General features: G+C 45.8%; 1 protein-coding gene and 1 pseudogene across 2 annotated transcripts in view; one reads left to right on the plus strand and one right to left on the minus strand.

Annotated features, from left to right (window-relative positions):
* Positions 1–7,945: 7,945 nt before the first annotated feature.
* LOC144325369 (choline kinase alpha pseudogene) lies at positions 7,946–9,885 on the minus strand (annotated as a pseudogene).
* Positions 9,886–12,331: 2,446 nt separating this feature from the next.
* Positions 12,332–25,290, plus strand: part of NPEPPS (aminopeptidase puromycin sensitive) — a 72,184-nt gene continuing 59,225 nt past the window's right edge. Inside the window, exons 1-2 of one of the 2 annotated variants that reach the window (XM_028703688.2) lie at positions 12,332–13,207; positions 23,977–24,061. In XM_028703688.2, coding sequence (XP_028559521.2) covers positions 12,500–13,207; positions 23,977–24,061 — 793 coding nt within the window. In that variant the 5' untranslated portion in view covers positions 12,332–12,499. Of the gene's footprint in view, positions 13,208–13,403; positions 13,455–23,976; positions 24,062–25,290 lie in introns of those variants that run through there. The other variant, XM_028703689.2, reaches the window with a different exon arrangement.

Consider the following 25,290-nt stretch of genomic DNA (forward strand, 5'->3'; position numbering starts at 1 on the left):
GTCGGAGAAAACTAGAAGGCAGGTGCAGCCACGAGACGGGGGTAACTCCACTACAAAGTCTAGAGAAACTGTGTGCCAAGGACGTGGTGGAACCGGCAACGGCTGAAGAAGGCCGGGGGGTCGCCCGGTAGGCCCCTTGGCCCGCCTGCAGACGTCACAACCAGCGACGTAGCGAGCCACGTCAGCCTTCAAACGGGGCCACCAAAACTCACGGCTTACCAGATGGGTGGTCCGATACCGCCCAAAGTGCCCCGCCGCTGGAGCGTCATGGGTCATCCGGAGAACCTCAGCCCGCAGCGGCCCTGGTGGGATGTACAGGCGCCCGTGGTGCAGCAGAAGACCCTGATGCGAGACCAGCCCTGGATACTGAGGGCATGATCCTTCGGCCAGTTCCCGGAGTCGTTCCTGGGCCCAAGCGTCGACCCGCTGCTGTTCCCGCACCCGAGCCTGCAGTGGCTCAACCTCCTGGGTGGCCAGGAATGCAGCTGGTGGTAGGATCGTGGTGGGTGCTGCTTGCTGAACCGTGTCTGCGTTGTCTTCAGGTTTCCGGGACAGGGCATCCGCCTTCTGGTTTTGGGAGCTAGGGATGTAGCGGATCCGGAACTGGAACCGGGAAAAGAACAACGCCCACCGGATCTGCCTTTGGTTCAGCTTGCGGGTGGTTTGGAGGTATTCCAGGTTCCGGTGGTCGGTTCTCACCTCCACCGGGTGTCTTGCTCCTTCAAGATGGTGGCGCCAAACCTCAAAGGCCACCTTGATGGCCAGTAGTTCCCGCTCCCACACGGTATAGTTACGCTCCGCTGGAAGGAGCTGGCGGGAATAGAAGGCGCAGGGTAAGAGTGGCGCTTCCGGTTCGTGCTGCTGAGACAAGACGGCACCGAGAGCCGTACTGGAGGCGTCAGTCTCTACCACAAAGGGTCGAGAAGGATCCGGATGTTGCAAGATTGGCGCTCTCTGGAAACAGGCCTTCAACCCTTGAAATGCCTCCTCCGCCTCCTTGTCCCAGGAAAACGGCGTCTTGGGGCGCAGAAGCCGGGTCAACGGGGTGGTGCGGTGAGCATAATCCGCAATGAAGGTCCGGTAATAGTTGGCGAACCCCAGGAAACGCTGTAGGTCCTTGCGGTTCCGAGGTGCCGCCCATTCTCGAACCGCTGCCACCTTCCCAGGATCCATCTGCACCCCACCTGGTGAGAGTCGATGACCCAGGAAGTCCACTGACTGCTGATGGAACTCGCACTTGCTGAGCTTTGCATACAGACGATGCTCGCGCAAGCGCTGCAGCACGGTCCGGACATGGCCCTCGTGGCACGCCGGGTCACGGGAGTAAACCAGAATGTCATCCAAGTACACCACCACGTACTTGTCTAGCAAGTCCTGGAACACGTGGTTGATGTACCGTTGGAACACAGCAGGCGCGTTGCACAAACCAAAGGGCATAACCAGGTATTCGAACTGTCCGTACCGGGTCCCGAATGCTGTCTTCCACTCATCCCCGGCGCGGATCCGAATCAAATTGTAGGCTCCCCGGAGGTCTAGCTTGGTGAACACCTGCGCCCCTTGCACCCGCTCCAGTAACTCCGAAATAAGAGGCAAGGGGTACCGGTCCGGGATGGTAATTTTGTTCAGGGCCCGGTAATCATGGCAAAGGCGGAGCTCCCCACATTTCTTTTTAACAAAGAGCACTGGCGCAGCAGTGGGCGAGGTAGAAGGTCTAATGAACCCACGCTCCAGGTTCTTGCGCAAGAAGTCCTGCAAAGCCTCGCGCTCTGGCTCTGTTAACGAGTATAAGCGACTCACCGGTAGAGGCGCTCCGGGCTGGAGGTCTATGCCGCAGTCAAAGGACCGATGCGGCGGCAGCTGGTCTGCCCCCCGTTCCTCGAACACGTCGTGATAGTCCCGGTACTCAGCGGGGAGCGTTGCAGCAGCCTCCTCAGTGGGCGCAGCTGCTAGCATCTCAGTCTCAGCAGGAGAACTGGGGTCTGGGAAGTGTACAGTCCGTTTGACCCAGTCAATCTGCACATTGTGAGCCTCTAGCCAGTCCATCCCAAGCACCAGGGGGAACCGGGGCATGGAGGCAATATCCAGAGTTCGCATCTCACGGTGCTGCTGGAGGCACAGGACCAGGGGCTGGGTCTCTTGAGTGACGGCGCCCGAACACAGTGGCCGTCCGTCGATTGCCTCCACCTGTACCGGTTCTGGCTTGTTCCGAAGTGGCACCCGATGCTGGGCAGCAAAAGCAGCGTCCATATAAGAGCGGGTTGCCCCTGAATCCACCAGAGCATGGGTAAGAATCCATGGCCCTCCTGGAGGGTATAGATGTACCGGAACCATAAGGTGTTGTAATTCAATTGGTGCGGCCCCATTCTGTGCTGTTTGGGACCCCAGGTAGCCAGGGCCATCAGCTACTGGGGTTGGCGGTTTCTCAGGACAGGACCGTGCATAGTGTCCGCTTCCGCCACAATAGAGACATAGATTCCCCTCCCGACGCCGCGACTTCTCTGCGGGGGAGAGGCGTGGCCGCACTGCCCCAAGCTGCATGGGTTCCTCCAATGACTCAGCTGGGCCTGTGGGGCTGCTGGTAGACACTGGGGCCGAGAACTGGAGGTGCCGGCGGCCCCGAGCCTGACGCCGGTCCTCTAGCCGATCGTCTATCTGTAGACTCCGCTGAATAAGGGCGTCTAGCGTGGTGGGGCGTTCCATTGTGGCCAGCTGGTCCAGTATCTCATCTGAAAGCCCCTCGAGATACTGGTCCCGAAGAGCAGAGTCGTTCCAGGTCAAGTCCTGTGCCAGCAGCCGGAATTCTGTGGTGTATGCGGCCACCTTGGACTTGCCCTGTCTCAACCGCCGAATCGCCCGGTTGGCTTGACTCCCCTTCTGAGGGTTGCCGAACGCGGCCTCCAACAGATTGCAAAACCCCCCGTAGTCTGCCAGCAAGGGGGAGTCTTGCCTGAGCAGCGGCAACGCCCACTTGGCCGCCTGGTCCTTTAACAAACTAATCAAAAAATGCACCTTGGTGCGGTCGTCAGGGAAGTTCCGGGCGCGCCCCTGAATATACAGCTTGGCCTGGGCAAGGAACATGGGAAAGCTGGCTGGAGCCCCATCAAATTTCTCAGGCAAGGCCACTGGGTACTTGCCAGAAGCCGGGGCGTCGGCCCCAGGAGCCGGTAGGGCGTCCAAACGCTGCTGTAGTGCCGTAACCACGTTACTGAGCTGCTGCACGGTGTGCCTCAAGGCCTGGTTCTCCTGGGCTATTGCCAACAATGTAGCCGCTTGGTCAGCCATGGCCTCTGACTCTTCCCGAACGCACCCCAACAAAGAGGGAGTGCGGGTGAGGCGGGAGCAAACTGTGCTGGTCCCAGGGGGGATAAGGTACTATTACCATAGGCCAAGATCAACAGGGAGCCGGGCGGGGTAGCAGGAACGATGGTAGGGCAGAAGCAGGAAGCCAGGCGAGGAACAGGAACACCGGAGAGTCAGAAACAGGAAGCCGGGCGAGGAACAGGCACACTGGGAGTGCCGAACAAGGACTGGGTAAAGCAGATACTTCACAACGACGTTGCTCCCGCAACCTGGGACCGGGCTGCCTGACCTTTATCTTCTTCTAAGGCCGGGGGCGGTCCCGGCCCCCAGAAGCCCCGCCTCTCTTGGCCTTAAGGCGAGCACTCCTCCTGGGAGACACCAGTTCCCTTCGCCTCTCTGCCCTAAGCCTCTGCAGATCAGGAGAGGCCGAAGGGTTACTGGGCCCCGGGGGAGGCTCACCTGTAGCCACTGAGTCTTCCAGCACCTCTGGGGCCTGAATGATTTCACCTGGTGCCTGCTCTTGAGTTTCCTCAGCATCTAGGCCTTGCCCCAGTTCAGCCGGCCCTGGAGGCGGGGACTCCTGTGCCGGCTGGGATTCCTCCGGATCGCTCTCAGACTCGGAATCCCAGGCCATCACACCCACCCTAACTAAATACTTAACCAACCGCAAACAGAAATAAAATTATAAAATTATAAAACATTATAAAAAACAACCACCACCATTTAAGGTGCAGCAAATTAAAAGCAGTTAAAGCATTTAAAACCATTTTGTACTATGTATGTATGTATGTATTAACAACACACTCTACAACATTTATCTGATAAAAATAGTCTTATCCTATTCCTTAATAATAAAAATGTTTTTATTATTTATCCCCAGCCAATCTTGACTAGGTTGCCCCCCCCCCCGCTCTGGGCAGCTTCCAACAAATATAAAACCATAATTAAGCATTAAAAAACTTCCCTATACCTATGCCTTCAGATGTCTTCTAAAGGTTGGCTCGGGGGTGGCATAACTCCATACCCCCCAACATTTCTCTGATGAAAATAGGGACGTCCTACCATACCCTTCAACAGTTCTGCGATGAAAATAGTGACGTCCTAAGGAAAAGCGGGACATTCCGGGATCAAATCAGAAACTGGGACTGCTTCTGTAAATCTGCATCTGCCCCTGGAAAATAGGGACACTTGAGGGGTCTGTAAAGACAGTGGCGTAGCGTGGGGGGTGCAAGGGGGGCCGGCTGCACCGGGCGCAACATCTGGGGGGGGGCGCGCTCGCCGCCTCCGGAGTCGCCGAAGAGCCTCGGGCGCAGGCTGTAGCAGAGCCCCATGTCTCGCGGAACCGACGAGCTGGCAGCGGCTCTCAGCGCTCGCCGCGGTCCCCGCGCATCAGGAAGCCCCTCCTCACAGTGCCGCCGCTGCTGCAGCTGCTGGGCCATGTTGCATTTTCCTCGCCTCTCTGCCCTCCTCCTCCTCCGGGCAAGCGGCATCGTTTGGGTGGCAGCGCCAGCGGCAACTCGCCTCAGATCACCTGACACGGACCCACCGCCGTCGCCGTGGCTACCTTACCGTAAATACCCTAGCCCAGGCAGCAGCAAGAAGCAGCTGGCAGCGGCGGCAGGTTAGGGGTTAGGGGGCGCAAATTACTTGCCTTGCCCCGGGTTAGGGGGCGCAAATTACTTGCCTTGCCCCGGGTGCTGACAACCCACGCTACGCCGCTGTGTAAAGACATTTTTATTTATCCCTTCTCATAGAAATAATACAATGATGTAATTAATCTATTTTACAAAGACAAAACAAAACAGAGAAGTGAGGTTACAGGGAACCAGACAGAGGGCCTTCTCGGTAGTGGCACCCGCCCTGTGGAACGCCCTCCCTTCAGATGTGAAGGAAATAAGCAGCTATCCTATCTTTAAAAGACATCTGAAGGCAGCACTGTTTAGGGAAGTTTTAAATATTTAATGCTGTACTATTTTTAACACTTGATTGGGAGCCGCCCAGAGTGGCTGGGGAAACTCAGACAGATGGGCGGGGTATAAATAAATTATTATTATTATTATTATTATTATTATTATTATTATTATTATTATTATTATTATTATAAAACAAAACCCTTCCCTTTCTTCTGTATGTAGTGTAAAGTGCATTTCAGGGAACCAAGCAAGCAATAGTGGTGAATTTATGGTTACCAGATTTTTTTCAATGAATCCGGGAACCCTTTTTTTTTTTTTTTTTTTTTTTGAAGCTGAGTAGCAACAGGGAGTCAGTAGTGGGGATGGTGAGGCAAAAGACCCTGGGCCCAAGCACACATGCATATTGTATAAAGGTGCAAAGCCCTTCTTTCGCACCCTGTGAAACATAAACCCACAGAGGTTTTTTTTTAAACTGGGCAACGGCCGCCCACCCATGACTCCAGAGCCTCCCCCAATCAGTCAAAACAAAGGAGGAAGGGGGCAGGAGATCTGTACCACCGGACGTCCCCAGTTCCCCTTTGGCAGTGGCAGCAGCAGCCGCAGCAGCCAGGAGCCAGCCTGGTAGTGCAGCTGGCTCTGGCTGGCTTCAGGAGCTGCTCGCTGCCCGCTGCTGTGGTGCCCGACATTTTTCCTCTCCAAAAGTCCCCATATGATGTGTTGCGCACAAGACACATCATATGGGGACTTCCAGCGAGGGAAAATGGTGGGCGCCACAGCAGCGGGCAGCGAGCAGCTTCTGAAGCCAGCCAGAGCCAGCTGCACTACCAGGCTGCCTCCGGGCTGCTGAGGATGCCGCTGCCACGTTTCCCAGGAACAGATTTGCACATCTGGGGACATTCCTGGGATGGAATTTGTCTGGGGACAGATTTGCAAATCTGGGGACCGTCCCCGGGAACTGGGGATGTCTGGTAACCCTAGTAATTTCCACTGGACCTGATGTGGTTGCTAGGTCACAGGGGTGTGGCCAAATTATGCCCTTTCACCTTTGCAAAGATACTGCAGATACTTAAGCATTGCAGTTTTACAAACAGCACCTTACTAAACTGAAAAGTGCCATACTTTATTTCAGAAGGGGTCCTTGCTGTCACATTTGCTTCTCCACTGGGATAGGAAGTTGTGTGGCCTCCATCTGTTCTGGTTCTCTCCCGATCTTCTTCCTTTGCAAAGAAACAAGCATTTCAGTTTTATCAACGCCTAGTACCGAAGTGTCTTACCTTGGTTTAGAAAAGGGCCACTGCTGTCACTGGATCATTGCTATTCTAGACCATACGCTACTAGATTATTGTTTCCTTTCTGCTGTAAGCCATGGCTAGTCGGCACCCTTAGCCATGGCTAGTCGGCATCTGCCAACATGGAAGCTCTGCTTGTATTTAATAAGGTGTCTCTGCAGCTGTAATGTCAACCTAAAATAGAAACTTTTCATCACCAGTCAGCCACATGATAAATGGAATCATGGCTATTCTACCAAAATGGCAAGGAAAAATACAACCAACCAGAAGCAACTGGCTCTAGCGTAAACAGATAGTAATCATTGTAACGTTAAGGAAATCCAGTCAAGAGACTAGAATGGTTCCAGGCCCGATTTCACACTGACAAAAATAGAAGCCGATGTTACACTCAGACAAGGAACAAATTAACTATTTTCTTGGGGAACTATTACTGCATTATAACAGAAGCCTAAGATAGGCCTCAAAAGTTACAGAACTTCTTCTGAACTGCCTGAGAGGTTCACAATTCCCTTTCAGATTATTCACACCTAGCCCCTGAGGTACTTGAAGAGATTTATGGTGGGCTCCTGAGTCTACCAAATTAGTAGACCAGTTACAGATCCTTCAAGTGCCCCTATTTTCCAGGGACGTGCCTGATTTAGAGAAGCCATCCGGGTTTCTAAATTGTCCCACTATTCCTTAGGATGTCCCTATTCTCATTACAGAAATGTTGGAGGGTATGGAGCTATCCAACCCCTGAGCAACCTGAAGTCATTCTTCGCTCGCAGGCCAATGTTTCCCAGTTGTCGGTGTTTATACTACATTTTTTTAGATTTGCCTTGAGACAGTCTTTAAACCTCTTTTGTTGACCACCAGCATTACACTTTACATTTTTAAGTTTGGAATAGAGTAGTTGCTTTGGAAGATGATCATCAGGCATCCGCACAACATGACCAGTCCAACGAAGTTGATGTTGAAGAATCATTGCTTCAACGCTGGTGACCTTTGCTTCTTTCAGTACACTGATATTCGTTTGCCTGTTTTCCCAAGTCATGTGTAAAAATTTTCGGAGACACTGTTGATGGAATCTTTGGAGGTGGGTAGTACAATAGTTTTGTAAACAAGCATTTTGGTTTCCCTGTGAATGTCCCAGTCCTCAAACACTCTGCACTTCAATCGGGAGAAAGCCACACTGGCAGAGCTCAGGTGATGCTGAATTTCAGCATCAATGTTGGCCCTTGTGGAAAGATAACTGCTACTGGCACACGGAGGACCGTGACGAGTGCCAGAGCACACGGAAACAGTTTACCTTCCCACCACAGCAGTACCTATTTATCTACTTGCACTGGCATGCTTTCAAACTGTTAGGCTGGCAGGAGCTGGGACAGAGCAATGGGAGCTCATCCCGTCACGGGGATTCGAACTGCTGACCTTCTGATCGGCAAGCCCAAGAGGCTCATTGGTTTAGACCACAGTGCCACCCGCATCCCTGTATAATGGGCCCCAGAATTAATGAGACGCAAGGGCAAACCTGTTTACTTCAACTAACATTTCTTAATATATTTTGGACTTATCTTCATTGCTCAGATTTCCAAACGCACTTTGAGATGCAGCTAGGTAATTGGAGATGAAGTGGAGTTGTTGCTTCTTTGAGGGATGCTGCAGAAAATTTGTTTTACATATTCGGTATCATACGACCATCCACAGAAGTGATTTCCAATGTCAAACCCTCTACAGTTGTAGCTGTTGTACTACAAGGCAATAAGCATCAATATTTGCTTCTCATAATTCTACTTTCAAGAAGCAAAATATTTCCTTACTGGCAGTCATTATGGCAGAACACAACTGGAGATGAAGTAGTTTCAAGCAAGGAACGTAGATTTTTCATTTATTGAGGCAAGCTGAAACTGAGGATCTTGTTCAGTTTTCTAACACATGACTCCCTGGTAAACTTTATTCTCTTCACTTGGTTTAAGCACTTCTCCTGATGACCATAGGAGGGAGGGGGGAAACTGCACAGCTAGGTAAATTATAGAAAAATATTCTGCATGGAAGCAGAGGGGTGGTAGCTCCTGGCAACAAAAGCAAGTCTTTCGGATTGAGATTGGCTGAGTTGTACAGAAAGATAATTGATAGAAAAGTATCCAGGACACCGTCTCTACACTGAAATTGATTACGGAAGGATGTACAGAACAGAAAAGAGTGTGGCTTTGAGATTTTCGGGAAACTTAAAAATAAATTACTGGGCACTTTACTTGGTACGGTGAAGTCCAGCTGCCCTCATGGACCTGGGTCCACTGGAGTCAATAGCGGATCTTCTAAATCTTTGTCTTTCTCAGATCCAGGACATATCTTTAATCCCAAATGCAACCCAGATCCACTGGATTATCAGATTTGTAAGTCTGTTTTTCTCTTTAGGATGATAGATGGCAGGGGCTCTCTGCAGAGGGCTACTATAAGGAACAATGAACCATCACTTAGCATTGCCCCAAAGAGGAAATAAATCACCAGAAAATGAGGACACAGTTTTGTATAAAATGCAAATTGAGAAATAAATGCAAATTGAGAAATAATTACTGTAATTCAAATAGAAATACAGTACATCTCGCCATCATAGGGAAGACTGAGACAAAGTGACTGAGTAGGTACACGTCTGCTTGCCTGGTGCTGTTCACTGTTGATAGGCAACTCTTCCCTAACTTTCAGCTGGACTTGGGCTAGGCAGAGACTTCAAACAGAGAACGGTCCTCTGTAAAGTAAGACACATGGCCACCCTAAACTTACAACTCCCATCATCCCTGGCTATTGGCAATGCTGACTGGGGCTGATGGGAGCTGTCAATTGAAAAATCATGTTTTTGTGGGGGGAAAGCTCGGGATGTCCTAGTCTTTACTTTTTGAAATATGGCACTCCTAGACTACAAGCCAATCAGAGTTGAGCTGCGGGCCTGCCAAGCAGGATTCAGTAGTTTGAATCTGTGGAAAGGCTGAGGCCTACTGAATACTCATATATATGAGCTGCAGATAATCTACTGCATTTCCCTAGAAAAGAGAAACACCCATTTATCTCATGAGGAGCTGGGTCATATTACTACACCCATTTTTATCAGCTGTCTTTGAATTACACTTCAGAATCTTTTCTCACCCGCCTGCCCCAAATTCTTGTTGCGTTGCCTCAGGACTTGTGCTAAATTAGTATTCTTTCTCTGTCCTTCATGCTCTGTGCTAACTTATATTTAAAACAGCGAGATAGCACTTTGAACTGAAATTAAACCTTCTGAAAAACAGTTTTCAGAGATAACAGGAACTTAAACCACCCAATTCCCTTCCTGTTCCCTAGATAAAAACCCCTTGCCTTTCCCCAACCCCGATAAAGGAGATAGTATGATATCCCAGAGAGGACATGATCGCTACTTTTTATTTTGCTGGCATTTGAGATTTTAATTAGATTACTGGTTATAACCAGAAGGGAGATATGCAAGTGTTCCTGGTTCAATTACAGGTTTCTAGATTATTCTGTTCATTCAGAGGGAAATGGTAAACATTTAAAAGTGGAATGGAAATGGAATTGACTTCTGCAGATTTCAAGAAAAGGCAGGGGAGAGGCTCTTTGGGTAACCTAGATTCATATTAAGCCAGGTTTAATGTTCAACAAATTAATACTTAAGGCTGCAATATGATATCTCCATTTACTCAGTAGAGTAAGCCCCATTGAGCTCAGGGCTTCCTTTATTGGCTGCATGCAATCCATACATTTAAAGCCCATTTTGTTGTTGTTTAGTGGTGTCCAACTCTTCGTGACCCCATGGACCAGAGCACGCCAGGCACTTCTGTCTTCCACTGCCTCCAGCAGCTTGGTCAAACTCATGCTGGTAGCTTCGAGAACACTGTCCAACCATCTCATCCTCTGTCGTCCCCTACTTCTTGTGCCCTCCATCTTTCCCAACATCAGGGTCTTTTCCAGGGAGTCTTCTCTTCTCATGAGGTGGCCAAAGTATTGGAGCCTCAGCTTCAGGATCTGTCCTTCCAGTGAGCACTCAGGGCTGATTTCCTTAAGAATGGATAGGTTTGATCTTCTTGCAGTCCATGGGACTCCAGCACCATAATTCAAAAGCATCAATTCTTCGGCAATCACCCTTCTTTATGGTCATGGTCCAACTTTCACTTCCATACATCACTACTGGGAAAACCCATCGCTTTCCCTACAGAATCATGAGAACTGTATTTTACACCTCACAGAGCTACAATAACCAGCACCTACACTTCCAAGAATTCTTTGGGGAAATTCATGCGATTTAAATATATGGTGTGTACGCAGCCTTAGTAGCAGCATTCTGGCTGCATGATTGTGTGTATAATTCTGTACAGAGCCCATGCACAAGAAAAATCCCATTTCATACTCTGGATTACTTCCATATGTCCCAGTTCAGATACCTGAGGAAGAAAGTCACATGTATTTGGTTTTAGTCACAGAATAACTGATGCCTGAGGATGGAGCAACTCCCCTATGAGGAAAGGTTGAATCACTGGGGACTTTTAATTTAGAGAATAGGTAAGAGGTGACATGACAAAAAAATTCTGCCTACAGAAAAGCTTTTATCCTTTTCTCATTACTCTAGAACTCGTGAACCACCTCTGAAACTGAATGTGGAAAGATTCAGGACAGATAACAGAAAGTACTTCTTCATTCAGCACATAGTTAAAACTATGGAACTCACTCCTACACAGGACAATGATAACCATCACTTGGATGGCTGTAAAAGAGGACTGGACAAATTCATAGATAATATTTTCCATAGCTATTAGCCATGATGGCTATGTTCTGCCTCCATAGCTGAAGGCAGTAATGCATTTGAATCTCAGTTGCTAGAAACCACAGAAGGGAAGAGTGCTATTGTACTCCAGTCCTGCTATAAGGTTTACCACAGGCATCTGGTTGGCCGTTGTGAGAACAGGGTGCTGGCTCAATGGGCCTTGGGCCTGATCCAGCATGTTTTCTTATGCTCTTACACTCTTGTGCACAGAGGATATACATATGACTGATGGGGATACAAATTGTCCCTCCCTGCTCATCTGGGTGGTGGGCTGGGCTGAGAGGTTCAAACTTCCCAGATCCCATTCCCAGCACTGTGTCTACTTTAATCCTCCCTTGTTTTGTTGCTGACAAAATCATTTGGGGATTTTTTGGGGGGGGGCAGAAATTTTTGCTTGGGAGCTCTATTAGGCTCCCAGGCCAAGGATTAGCCACGCCAGACAAAATAGGACTATGCTGCGAGTCTCCCATTGAAATCAATAAGGTGTTGACGATCCAGCGCAGAGACTGGTTTCAATAGTTCACCTAACTCAGCATAAAATCATCTGGCTCTTCCAAACATAAAACTGCGCCCACTCAAAATACGTATGAGAGATCTGGGATAAAAACCAAAGTTTGCTTTAATACCTAATTATGCTGTCATAACTTAAAAAAAAACACAACATAAACCCAACAAGCCAAAGGTTTTCCTTAATTATGCTTTTTCCTGATGCTTATTTGTACAGGCGCGTGTAGGCTTTTCTTTCTTTCTTTCTTTCTTTCGCAAAACGTTGTTTTCCGGGGTGCCTTTTTTCTGGTTTTTTTTCGTTGCCGTTCTTCATTTCTGCAGAGAATTGATAGATGGAGGGGCGGCGGCCGCCGCGCTAAGCTCTCGGGAGACAGCTGGGAGAAGAGCGGAGGCACCACGTGACCCGCGCGTGCCGCATTTCTTCCTCTAGCCTCGGCGGCGGAAGACGAGGATGCGCTCGCGACAAACCGCCGCTCCCGCCCTCCGAAAAGGAGCGTCTTCTCTATCGCAATGCGCGTGCGCGAGCAGCGGCCATGCCCTCCCCGCCCCCCACCTTTGCTTCGGTTTACTAGTTGACGTCTCTGCCACGAGACTTGTCCGTCACGCGAGTCCCCTCCCCCTCATCCGCCGTAGAAAGAAAGAAAGAAAAAAGCCAAGCTCGGGTAACAACAGGGAGGAAAAGGCGCGGGCGGATCCCAATGGCCCGTGGTGGACGTTTCCTAGCTCTCTTCCTCTCAGGCGCCTCGCCGTTGCCGCCGCCGCCGCCCTCCACTACCACCAGCGCGCAGGCGCTCCGGCGCGTGCGTCACGTCGCGAGCGCCCTCCGCCTCCCCGCTCCTCTCCTCGGCCGGGAGGGGGCACAGGCGCGCGAGGCCAAGGGGAGGAGAGAAAGTTGGAGCGCGCACGCGCAGTGGAGGCAGTCCTATCCACGGCCGTCTAAGGAGGGAGGAGGAGGGTGGCGGCGGAGGCAGCAGCAGCAGCAGCGACAGCAGCACGACGACCCACAGCAGGTCAACTTGGCTCGCTCGCGGGAGGCCCTCGCCCCTTCTCTCTCTCGGTTGGGCCAGGTGCGGCCTGCTCCTCCCCATCCTCCTCCGCCTCCTGGCTTCGGTCTCCGCCTTCTGTCACTGGGGGGTCGCCGCCTCCCCCTCAGTGCGCGCGCGCGCTGGGCCTCCCCCTTCGCCTCAGTAGCAGCAGCAGCAGCAGCAACCTCCTCCGCCGCCGCCGCCGCCTCGTCGTTCTCCTCAGCCACCTTCTCTTGCCGTCTCGCTGCCGCCGCCGCGATGCCGGAGAAGCGGCCCTTCGAGCGGCTCCCGGGCGAGGTGCGCCCCATCAATTACGGGCTCTGCCTCAAGCCTGACCTTATCGACTTCACCTTCGAGGGGAAACTCGAGGCCGCCGTGGAGGTAAACGCGGGGCTGGAAGTGGGCGAGGCGAGGGGAGGGCGCGCGCGCGTGTATGTGTGTAAAGATCTGAGGGTGAACGTGTGGGGTGGGGAAAGGAGTGCGTGTAGGGTTCGGGGCGGGCGATGGTGACTGTGGCTTGGAAGGCCCCGGTGTGTGGGGTAGGGTAGGTGCGCCCGGGGAAGAAGGTGGGGAGTTGGCCCCAAGAGGAGGAATGCGGGCGAATAGCTCCGTGATGGATAGAATTGGGGTAAGCGTCGGGTGTGGGGCTTGGGCAGCAGGGATGGGAAGAAGGTGCACGAGTAAAAAGGGGAGAAGGGTTTCTATGAAGTGTAGGGGTGGGATGGAGTATTTTGGGGGACAGTAGTACCTGTTGGGCTGATTCTGGATCATGTTTCTGGGGGGCAGCCTCCCGAGGAGGTTAGTGGTTACTGCTCTTCTGAGATTTTGTATTGTGTGCCCGTTGTGTTGTTGTTTTTGGGAGGGGGGAGTTAAGACTTACCTGAGTGAGAAGGTATGCCTGCCTTTGGTGAAAGAGGGAGATCTGTTCTTTGAGTGTGCTGCTGGGAAGTACACTTCCAAATTGGGTGAAACTTGCCTAAAATAAGTGTGTTTCCTGGAATGAAGGACATGTTCTCTAGGATGGGAGGTGGCCTCTTGGCTTCTTCAAGAAGTTGAGAAGATTTTCTGGTTTTAATGAGGAAGTCTAATTCATAAGGGGTGGATACATTTTTGTAGGCTTGAATAGGTTGGGGAATCCTGATGTTAGCAGTTTTTATCTCTGAACCTGTAGGTTTGGAGAAGGTTTCTTAGTTAGGATGGGAACATTTACTTGAGGAATTTGTGATTGAGGTTCTCCTTGGATTCATGACATATGGTGAATCTTTGACTGTGCAAGGAGATTCAAGTAAGCAGTGTAAAATTTGTAGCAAAATGACCTCAGACGGACAATATTCAATTATTTTGGATCAGAATTATAAAGGAGCAAACCATGAGTTGTGGCATGTCTTCTCTTAGAATTAGTTAAGGACAGGAACTTTCTTTGGAAATGTTTTTTTTTTTAAAGAGTGCTGAGCTTGGGAGACTTTTGCCAATGAGTGTCATGTTGAGAATTATATGTGCAGGACATTCCTCTTGGACTCAGGGTAAGAGATGGGGGACTGTTGGTTCATGCTTTTTATGGCTTCCTTAATAGGGAATAATATGAGCAGATGAAGGAGGGCCTTGCTCAGCAGTAGGGCTTTTGTGTGATGTGAAAGGTAGTGGAATGGAGTATGTATCTTTCAGTAGGTTGTTTGTATCTGCAGTGAGTTTCAAGTTATGTGATAGTCCGCCTATTAGGTGTGGAAGTGAGTAGAGCTTACTGTGCAAGTGGAATTGTTTCCTTATGTCTTGGTACACATTCTTGTGATGCTCTTTCTTTCCCTGTGTCTCTCCTAAGGAATCCTAACAAAACAAAAAAAATCCTTCCAGTAGCACCTTAGAGACCAACTAAGTTTGTTCTTGGTATGAGCTTTTGTGTGCATGCACACTTCTTCAGATACACTGAAACAGTTGTTCTCTAAGGTGCTACTGGAAGGAATTTTATTATTATTTTGTTTCGACTACGGCAGACCAACACGGCTACCTACCTGTAACTAGAGCTAAGGAATCCTATTAGTGATCTTTATCCATTGCCTTACATTCCCATAGCGCAAGACTCCTAACAAAGCCTAAAGAAATGTGTGTTTTGTGTTGCTGTTTTTGTTTTTGTAGTCAGTATTTTTTACTTTTTCCTCAGTATTGTAGTAACACTGCTGGTTTTTTCTTTGAGATTGTTGATTTCAGTCAGCAGAACAGTGGGATGATTCTTGGGTAAAGTTTCTGCACAACGTTAAAATGCAGATGGGATGGAGATTGATAGGCCTGCTTCTTATTTCAGCTACCTGTCTGAGAAAATGTCTGTGCAATACACAATCATGACATCAGGTTTCTTTTAACATAGAGGACAGTTTCCCTTGAAAACAGGTGTGTGAGGAATGCAGTTTGCTAGATTTCTCTGGGCTCTTTCTTAATCTGGGATCATTCAAATGAATAAGGTACAGTTTAAGATACCAGGAAGAGCCTCAGTTCTTTGTAACACAGCTCTTTGTCATAGAGTTCTAAAACCCTGTCATTAATAATGAATCCTTCATGAGTAAGGCTGGTTAAGTCTCCTGGGGCATAATTCGGTCAAGAGGAGTACTGTATGCTAAACTAGTTCTATTTCTGGCATATTTTAGATTTGGGGAGGATGGCATGATATAAACTGGAGAGAATTTCTGGGACTGGTGAGAACCTTGAAGATTACTGTTAGTGAATAAAAGTTATTAAGACTTCAGTCCTATCCATACTTATCTGGGACCAGGCCCAATTGAATTGAATAGGCCTGACTTCTGAGTAGACATGATTAAGATTGCACTACAGATAGGAAGGAAATAGAATTTTTAAAAATTGCTTCTATTTCCTTTAGCTAATACGGCAGTCTCCAAAACTTTGCTAAAATTCAAACCTATGTCCTGTAATGTTTATTTGCACTTAGTTTCTACTAGCTGGTCTTTAGACTGACATTTAAAATTGGAAAGTTTCAAACATGCTATAATCAAACTGGAAAAAGGTATATTTCATATGACTCAGCAATTCCTTAGATTTCAGCATTAATTCAGGCAGATGGATCACCAGGAGCCTGGGACTTTTCCTGGTTCAGGCTAGTACTGAAATACCCCAAAAGATTTAGTTTTGTTCAGAGTGCTTCAATTCTAAGTCCCGACCAGATAGTTCAACCATGACATTGAAGCCATGTCTAGAAATCATAGGTGTTGTTGTTCTTGGTGTTTTAAAAAAGGTTTGATAGTTTCCTTTCATTCAGCAAGAGCATATCTGCAAGAGCATTCAAGTGAACTAGTTTGCAATACAAACTAGTTTCAGCCTTTAAGGGTGCATGCAAACCAAATGAATTATTTATGAGGGGAAGTATTTTCAAGACACTATAGATATTAAAAGACAAGTTAAACTCCATTATTCAGAAGGCAGCAGTGTCCAGAAAGAGCCCCAACTGACTGGGATGGAGAAAATTTGTTTTGTTCATAACTGGCTTTGTGTCTCAGCAGGAGCAAATTTCACTTTGAAGTGTTGAGCGAGCGTATTTGGCTACATAAGCAGAGCAGGAAACACTGAAAGGTGACCAGTTGTGTAAATACCATGGAGACAACATGCAGGGAAATGGAATGCAAGTTGTTAAAATGATTCTGATTTTGAAAACAACTCCAGCAGAGAATGGTGTGCATGTTTCCAAGTTAACTGTGGACTGTGGTATGTCTGTTGATGGGGGTTGGGTGGGAGGAAGGGAAGAGAATGAGGCTATAAATGAACCACCAGTTCAGTTAAATAAAAACATGATTTCTCAAGCAAATGTGTTCAATAAGTGTGGTGACACTTGCAAATGTTGGGTGTTAAATTAGGATGGAAAGTAGCCAAGATTGAACAAGGCGTATTAATTATTTCCCCTCCACCTTGCTGCAAAGGTTCCTTGGCCAATTATGCTAGCACCCTGTGACTGGCTTTTGACACTTGTAAAAATCATTTCAAAATGTGCTGTAGTTTGTGGCTGATGATAACACACTTAAAATAAGAGACAATAACATTTTCCCTGTTTGAGCCCTAGCATAGAATTGAGCATGTTTCCAGTAGTTATAAAAGCTAATATTTCTGAAATGGGCAGTTTGTGGAGAACTAATGTACATGATTTAGCTTTAACTTAGCAAGTTCCATTTCATAATTTGGGGAAATTCTGGGGAATTTCTGAAATTGCTGTTTTAAAGTATCTTGAGATAATGTTCCAGGAATCTGAATGTGTGTGCTTAACTTACTTGTTACTTTCTGAAGCATTCCTGACAGTTGTCTTAAGTTAAAATTTATCTTGAAAGCCTTAGTTGTATAAGAAGGGTCTGGATATGTGCTTAGGTATATGCTTGCAGCTTATAGGTGGCCCAGTGCCTACAGTATGTCTTGGGGCCTGGATTCAAGTTACAGATTGACCCTGCACTTGCTTGGTGATTTTGAAACAAAAAGGAGGAAAATGGGAGTAATATATTTCTGTTGTGGTCAGTGTGTCTAATTTGAATCAACCTCCTATTAGAAGGGAGGTCAGAATGATCTGAAAATAACTTAGAATATCTCTCGATTTTTTATTTTTCAGTGTGTGTAGAAATGAAAAACAAACCTAACTTAATAATGTTGAGAGTCTTGTGAATGATGATTGTGATACGTCCTAATCTACAGGACCTGAAACCAGCAGTAATTTGGGAGAAAGCCAGTATTGCTTTGTGACTGCACAGGTTCATGCTAAGTCCTGGGACAAAATACTTTCTCACTTGAAGGTTAAAAGGAGCCAGTGTGGTATAGTGAACAGTGGGGGTAGTGGACTTTGACTAGAGAGACCTGGCTTCAAATCCCCACTGAGCCATGAAGCACATTGCATGACCTTAGGCCAGTCACTATCTCACAAGGCTGTTGGGATAAATCCCTGTGCATGTTGCCCTAAACTCCTTGCATAGAGCATGAGATACAAAGGTTAATAATAAAAAAGTAATAAAATGTTGCCACCTGAGTAACTTGGAGTTAGCCAAACGTTGAAGGAAACATTTTCAGCTGTGTCTTGAAAGTGTAATTTCCTCTACTATTTCACAAAGTCAGTGAACAATCATAGAACAACTGAAAACCATAATGTTAACCCACCAATTTAAGCACCAGATTAGCAGAAGGTCAACACACTTATCAGTGAAAGAGACTTGTAATAGGAGTTCAGCTGTTGCAGAGAGTTTCCATGGGCGACAACTTATGCACTTCAGTTTCAAATGAGATATGCTAAACGGTGCTTGTAACCTCATTTTAGGACACTAAGTGACCAAGCATATAAGCTTTTTAATTGAACCCTTTTCTTTGGCAGCACTCTTGTTCATGCCAGCTCTAGAGAACAGGAAACTTTGATCATCTGATAAGATATTTGATTATTATTGATGCTGTAGCAAGTCACATTATTTCAAAGGCTGGTAAATGAGTTATACTTTATTTTCAGCCTTTCATTTTGGAACTGCTTTGGTTTCTACTTGGTAAAAAACTTGGCATATTGGGAAGAAAAACCCAATGCTATGATGTGCTTAAGTGTAATAAATTGGCACATACACCAATAGTATGTTAACACAATCACTAAGTTTATTGGTAGCCACAAAAATACTTCCCTGTCTAGTGACCCATTACAATTGTTGTGCAACATTTTCATTTTTTGTTGAAGAACTATGAAAACACAATTCTTTGTTGATAAGGCAATTTATTATGGCTGCGGTACTGAACATACTTACCTGGAGGGACGCGGGTGGCGCTGTGGTCTAAACCACTGAGCTTCTTGGGCTTGCCAGTTGGAAGGTCGGTGGTTTGAATCCCCGTGATGGAGTGAGCACCTGCTGCTCTGTCCTAGCTCCTGCCAACCTAGCAGTTCGAAAGCATGCCAGTGCAAGTAGATAAATAGGTACTGCTGTGATGGGAAGGTAAACAGTATTTCCGTGCGCTCTGGCATCCATCGTGTCCCATTGCACCAGAAGCAGTTTAGTCATGCTGGCCACATGACCTGGAAAGCTGTCAGTGGACAAACGCTGGCTCCCTCAGCCTGAAAGCGCTGCAACCCCATAGTCGCCTTTGACTGGACTTAATCGTCCAGGGGTCCTTTACCTTAAAAAAACCCAAAACTTTCCTGGAAATAAGTTCAGTGAGATTAATGGAATTTCTGAGTAGATATGTATATTTAATAATTTTGTCCCTAAAAATATAGTATTTTCTCATTGCAGCTTAACAACATTTAAACACTGTAAAATTGTCTAAAATATAAGCAACATAAACGGAATCACAACAGCAAAAACATAGGATTGTAATGCAAACAGCAGTATTTATGCTAAGTTTAAAAAGTCTCTTGCTCCATTCTTTCATAAGGTGTCTCCTCTTTTTATCCTGGAAACTAAAATACTCTTATCTTTGAAATTAAAAAACAACAACTCTTGAGGCACAGTACAGAGGCAGGGTTCCATAAACTCTTACACTGGCTTTCCCCATTGGTGAGCACTCCTGTACTTTCTGTGAAAGCGCTGTTTCTGCCAATGACCACCTCTACTTTCATGCACAAAAAAACCTTGGTGGCAGAGAGGAGAAATGATTTCTTTCCCACTGGGCATTTGGGAGATGCAGCAGAAAAGAGATGCTGCTGGCTTTTCCTGCAACATCAGATGGGAAGAAAAAATGTCCCTTTGGAGGGACTTGAGGGAATGATGCATCAATGGTAAGCGCTGGTTTACCACTGTTAAGCAATGATTCAGATAGTAAACTAAGCCATAAACTTAAAACCCCAAAGTGTTTATAACCTCATATCCTTCTCAGTGCTCAGTTGAGAACACCTTGCTGTGCTACCTGCTCTGTATGAGGTTTAGACATCAAAGGATCATGGATACTTTTTTTATTAATTTGCAGGATTCCTCCCACAGGGAGTTTGTGAAGGTCCTTGCCTTGAACAGATTTTTGAAACAGTGTAAAATCTTTTTGTATGGATAAACATTTAGTAGTTTTAAATAAATGTGGGGATGATTCAGGGAGGGAAGGAGGAGATATGTAACTTCATGGCTAGTTCTGAATGTCCAGTTCAAAACATAGGCAGAGGTCTTTCCCAGCCTTACTGAGTCTTTGGAGAGCTGTTCCCCACAATACTGGGCCAGAAAACTAATTTCACCTTTGACCTTGAAACTGTATTGCAAGCCTGTATTAGAGCCAAAGCATTTTTATGGTGTGACATATTCTATGAGAATAAGGGTACCAGGTATTAAGGGTGCCTTCCCTTACGTTGGAAGCTGACTTTAACTTTGTGAGCCACTGTAAAATAATGCCCTCCAAACTATAATAGGGTAGGTTTCTGCTATGCATATAAGCTGTCAGGAAAATGTCAGATTGTGAATGGCATCTTCTACCTTAAAGGTCAGACAAAGGAAGGGAGCTTTTAAATCTCTTCATTTGTAGTGTCTCATTGGTCTTCTGATTTAGCTGAAGGACATGCTGATGTACTTAGTAAACTTTAACCTGCCTGCTGCTTTTTATAGCTTGCTTGTTCAGTATCTGCCAGGTTTGTAGATCATGCTGATTAGGTGTTAATTTTGTGTTTCAGTTCAGTCTGTTTAAGATGCTGAATATCTTCGACTGTGTGTGCGCAATATATTTGTACACTGGTTGGGCAATAGTTGAAGGTCAAAAATTTTAACACAGTAATACGTTTCCACCAGAGGTTCTGAAAATTACAGTAACTAGGGCAATGGCTGGGATCCAAAGATCCACACAACTAGTTCCACACACTTAAAAAGGATGTTTGACGATTTCCTTGAGCTGTAGCTTCTTATGCCACATAACAAATGATTTTTGATAATCTGGGGATTTTTAGAAGTTGTTTGTGTTATAGTATAGGGTGCTTTGCTATTCAAAGAGAAAAAAATATTACTAGATATGCAAAGGTACTTGGGCAAGTAGATCTTTGAATACTCTAAAGTAGATCTTTGAATACTCTCGAATTGTCTTTTGTAGGTAGCAATATTTCTGGCAGGATATCTTGGAATTCCTGGCATTCGTGTCTAGCCTGTTGGTCCATTATTTCTAGATCTAGGCAGATTTGGCCCTCCAACCTCTGAAATTCCTGATGTCAGCAACGTTGTAATTAGTTAAACTCAGCCAAGTGGTTATACAAGTTTAAGAACAACTTTTGCATAGGAATTGACTTTGACAAAGATTGTCAAACTGTCATCCGAATGCTGAATTGCATTCTTTTCCTGCATAGAACAGGAGTCTTGAGCAGAGGAAGCTGTTGCTTTGTTTTCTATTAGCAGATTTACTGCTTGGATACTATAATCCACATTGGATGCAAATCAGTGGGAAAATGTGGTTGCCTAGATAAGGCCTTATAATTACTGTAGCTGCTTTCATTTGTTCACAGATGTGATCTTACAAAGCTCTTTCTGTTGTTGGGTGGAAATTGGTTTGATTTCATGTATTTTGGAGAATAAATAACTTGGTCACAGTCCAATATATTGGGAGGGCTAGCTGTCTGGCATGGACTATAAAGTTGTAAGCAGTGGTGAATTCTGATTGAGGGATTAGCTGCTCATCTCACTGCTCACTCTCCTGGCCTCTACATGCTACTTCTTCTCTTAGAACTTTGTCCTCATCTATACTTTAATGAATAAGGGAACAGATCCTCTTTTGAAGAGCATAATGCATAAGAGAGAATATAAAGAAGGATATATCCTAGGCTATGGGACGTGGGTGGCGCTGTGGGTAAAAGCCTCAGTGCCTAGGGCTTGCCGATCAAAAGGTCGGCGGTTCGAATCCCCGCGGCGGGGTGTGCTCCCGTTGCTCTGTCCCAGCACCTGCCAACCTAGCAGTTTGAAGGCACCCCCGGGTGCAAGTAGATAAATAGGGACCGCTTACTGGCGGGAAGGTAAACGGCATTTCCGTGTGCTGCGCTGGCTCGCCAGATGCGGCTTTGTCACGCCGGCCACATGACCCGGAAGTGTCTCCAGACAGCGCTGGCCCCCGGCCTCTTAAGTGAGATGGGCGCACAACCCTAGAGTCTGTCAAGACTGGCCCGTACGGGCAGGGGTACCTTTACCTTATATCCTAGGCTAAAGTTATTGTGTGTTTTAAAGTTCAACACACCAGTTATCCACACATAGATTGCTGGTATATAAAAGTCTATCTATCTCTAAAATATACCTAAAATGTTAACAGAATATATTATAATAGAAGATGGTGTAATATAAAATGTTGTACCCAACATTAGTTATATTCTGCGTATAACTGAAATTAATGGGCATGGCTAACCCAGACCCATAAATTTCAGTGGGTCTGGTCTGAGTAAAACTTAGTTGGATACAATCCATAGTTTCTGTTCTAATTACTTGATATATTTTTTTGAAAAAAATAGTTCACATGTCAGTATTCATGTTTGTACTAGCTGCTTTCCAGAAAACAAATTTTCCAGTTCTGTAAGAGGCTTTCAAATATTAATCACCATTGCATAGCTCTTTCCTTAATGTATCTGCTTCCCTGCAAAGCATTTAATGTCTGCATTTTCTATTTGCCTGCAATATAAAATGTCGTATGTTGAACTGCATTTGGATACTTGCTTTTGTTGCTCTCAAACAAGATTTAATCCTGAGCGTATCATGTAAGTGAAGCCTTATTGAAATCAATTTGACTCCTGCTAGCATGAGTCCATTTTCACAAGCTCGCATTTTGTATAAACTGCTGCCTGTGTGCATAATTTGTTGATGCCTTGTTTCTGGATCTTCATGGGGCTGAACATTTAATTATATGTAACCATTAACTTGATTCCTGTAAATGTTTTCTGGTGCTTCACACACTCTTGAAAGGCACTGTTGTGTGTTTGCAAGAATATTAACATATTATCACATTTAAATGACAATGAAGGTACATTCAAAAACAGCCTCTCATGTTGTTCAGGGCCACATATTGGTTGTTCATGTATTATATGTTCTGGAGTGTGTAGGACAGGGGTGGCTAACATTTGGCACTCAAGATGTTGGATTCCTAACTCCATTGCTCTGACCATTGCCCATGCTGGCTGGATCTGATGGGAAGCCACCTCTGGTGTAGGGTGTTAAAGGTATATCTTTAAAGTTAAATGTGGCACCATTCCCTTTGGGTCAAATATGGATTAGCTGTTTCTCTTTATTGACATGCTACATAGTTGCCTTGGCTTGATATTTGAGTGGACCTAGTTTGCTAAAGGAGTCTTGTTGGATAGACTGAAAATTTAACTTGCCTGACAAGCATTGGTTGTTGGGGCCTTCATGTGTTGGATCTGTCAGTTAATTCCAGTTGGTTCTCAATGCATAGTAACTATGGAACTGTATGGGGGGGCATGGGTGTTGATGGGAATGCTAGTCTTCTGAATTCACTATTGAGATTTGAACAAATTTGTATCATTTGGGGATTCGTGGCTTTTTAATAATAATACTGTGGTGGTAATGTTCTTGTTTGTTACTTTGGTATGCATTTTTGTATTTTTATATTGTAAACCACCCTATAATTCTTGGATGAAGGGTGGTATAGAAATTTAATAAATAATAACAATAACTGCGGTGCATGCAAAACTTGAATAGTATTTTAGGGTTAAAATAAACAACCAGTTTCCTGAAAATCAGCTTTTTCTGTAGAGGCACCAGCATGTAGAGAGCTGAAAAATTATTTTGGATTTCTGAGTATCAGTTTAAAACTTCTAGGAACTTGTGTGACCACAATTTTGGACTTTTCCCAACCCTAGCTGATACAGTGTTGTGGCGTAGCTTAGGTTGCAGATTCCAGTTTACTTTCCAGCCACTCTGTGCAATCCTTGCTCTCCTTTAGGTATGGTAAACTACTTATCCAGAGGGAATATTCTGTATTGAGCAAGTTGCTCACTGTAAGATTGTAATACTCACTATAAAGTTATAAATATAATGATTGTTCACTATGTTGTAAACAATCATTCCTGTGAAAATGCTGTAGGTGTGAATGGAAGAATAGTGGTCTTGGGTTTTATTTGCATTAAAGCAGATTTAAAAGTTCACTTCAACAGCTTGCCAAACTTTTTTTTTAAAAAAAAATTTGTTACCATACTCAATGTTAAATGAAACATTAAGTTATAAAGTTGAATGTGTATTTTACAGGTGAAGCAGGCGACTAATCAGATTGTGATGAATTGTGCTGACATCGACATCATTACAGCTTCCTATGCACCAGAGGGAGATGAAGGTAAGAGGGAATTTGCATGTAGCTTCTGTATGTTCAGTCTCCAGATGCAATATTGATCAAATAATGAATTTAGTTGTACAGCAAGTGTTTCCAGATTGTTTTGACATAGTGACTTTAAAGTAATCTCTCCCTTCTACATTTTGGATGATGTCTAAAATCCGCAGCATATTAGAAAGGAAAATGTATTCAAGTAAAAAAGAGATAATGACTTGGTTTGTGCATAATACTGAGCTAAAAAATAGCTAAGTATGAATATCCAAGTGTGTTGGGTACACAGAATGAAAATTTCACAGCTGCTTTGCTCCTCCCCTGGTTTTGCTGCTGTCACATTACCCAAAGCAAAGCCATGGTTTGACTTAGTGTTATATGTGAACATGGGCTCATAGTTTATCTCACTCTAAACAAACCGCAAGCTGTGTAGTAGCGAAGGTTTGTTCTTGCCTTACTGCTCATGGTTTCTTTGGGGAGATATGTTCAAACCTGGCCTTGTTCAGCAGCAGCTGGGCCTGGGGAAGAATAAAATGCCTTTAGTTTTCACTTTGGGTACTCATGCATATGGAACCATCATTTGGCTTGGTCTTATGTGTAACTAGGCCATTATAACTTTTTTGCTTTAAAACATCTTCCTCTATCATATTATGCAGCTTGTTAATTCATGCTTAGCCATGGTTTGGCTTAGTGCTACGTGGGAACTGGGGCATTGTGATAAAAATCTTGGGTTTAATAAGATTATGGCTTGTCCCAGTTCTTCAAGAAAGTGAAGACGCTTGATTAAGGAGGCATTGTTGTGGCTGCCAGCACCATCACCTCAGTATTTTCAGCTGCTGCATACTTTGTACCAAGTCTACAAACATGTGATCTTGAAAAATGGGTATAGTTTACCAGCCATGTATGGTGTTACACTAGTGATGCAAAACTGGTTTTGGTTGCTGCAGGGGAATTGTTGAGTATCTGTCTGTCAAGCACAGATGGTTGGTAGGCTACATTTGTTTTGGATGGTTGTAAGTTTGTAGGCCAGCCTTTGATAAAATGCCTATTTAACATGCCCTAGAGATGACTTTTTGATCAGGATTTAACTTGGGCAATGATCCACCCTCCTCTGGAATGTGTGACTTGGATTACTTGAATGAGTAATCTGAAACTGGTTTGTTTTGTGGATAGCTTTTTGTGGTGCAACTGCTCTTTGTGACACACTGGATTGAACTGCAGTGGTTGTGTGTGGTAGTGAC

The sequence above is a fragment of the Podarcis muralis genome, chromosome 13, assembly GCF_964188315.1.
Source record: "Podarcis muralis chromosome 13, rPodMur119.hap1.1, whole genome shotgun sequence".
NCBI lineage: Eukaryota > Metazoa > Chordata > Lepidosauria > Squamata > Lacertidae > Podarcis > Podarcis muralis.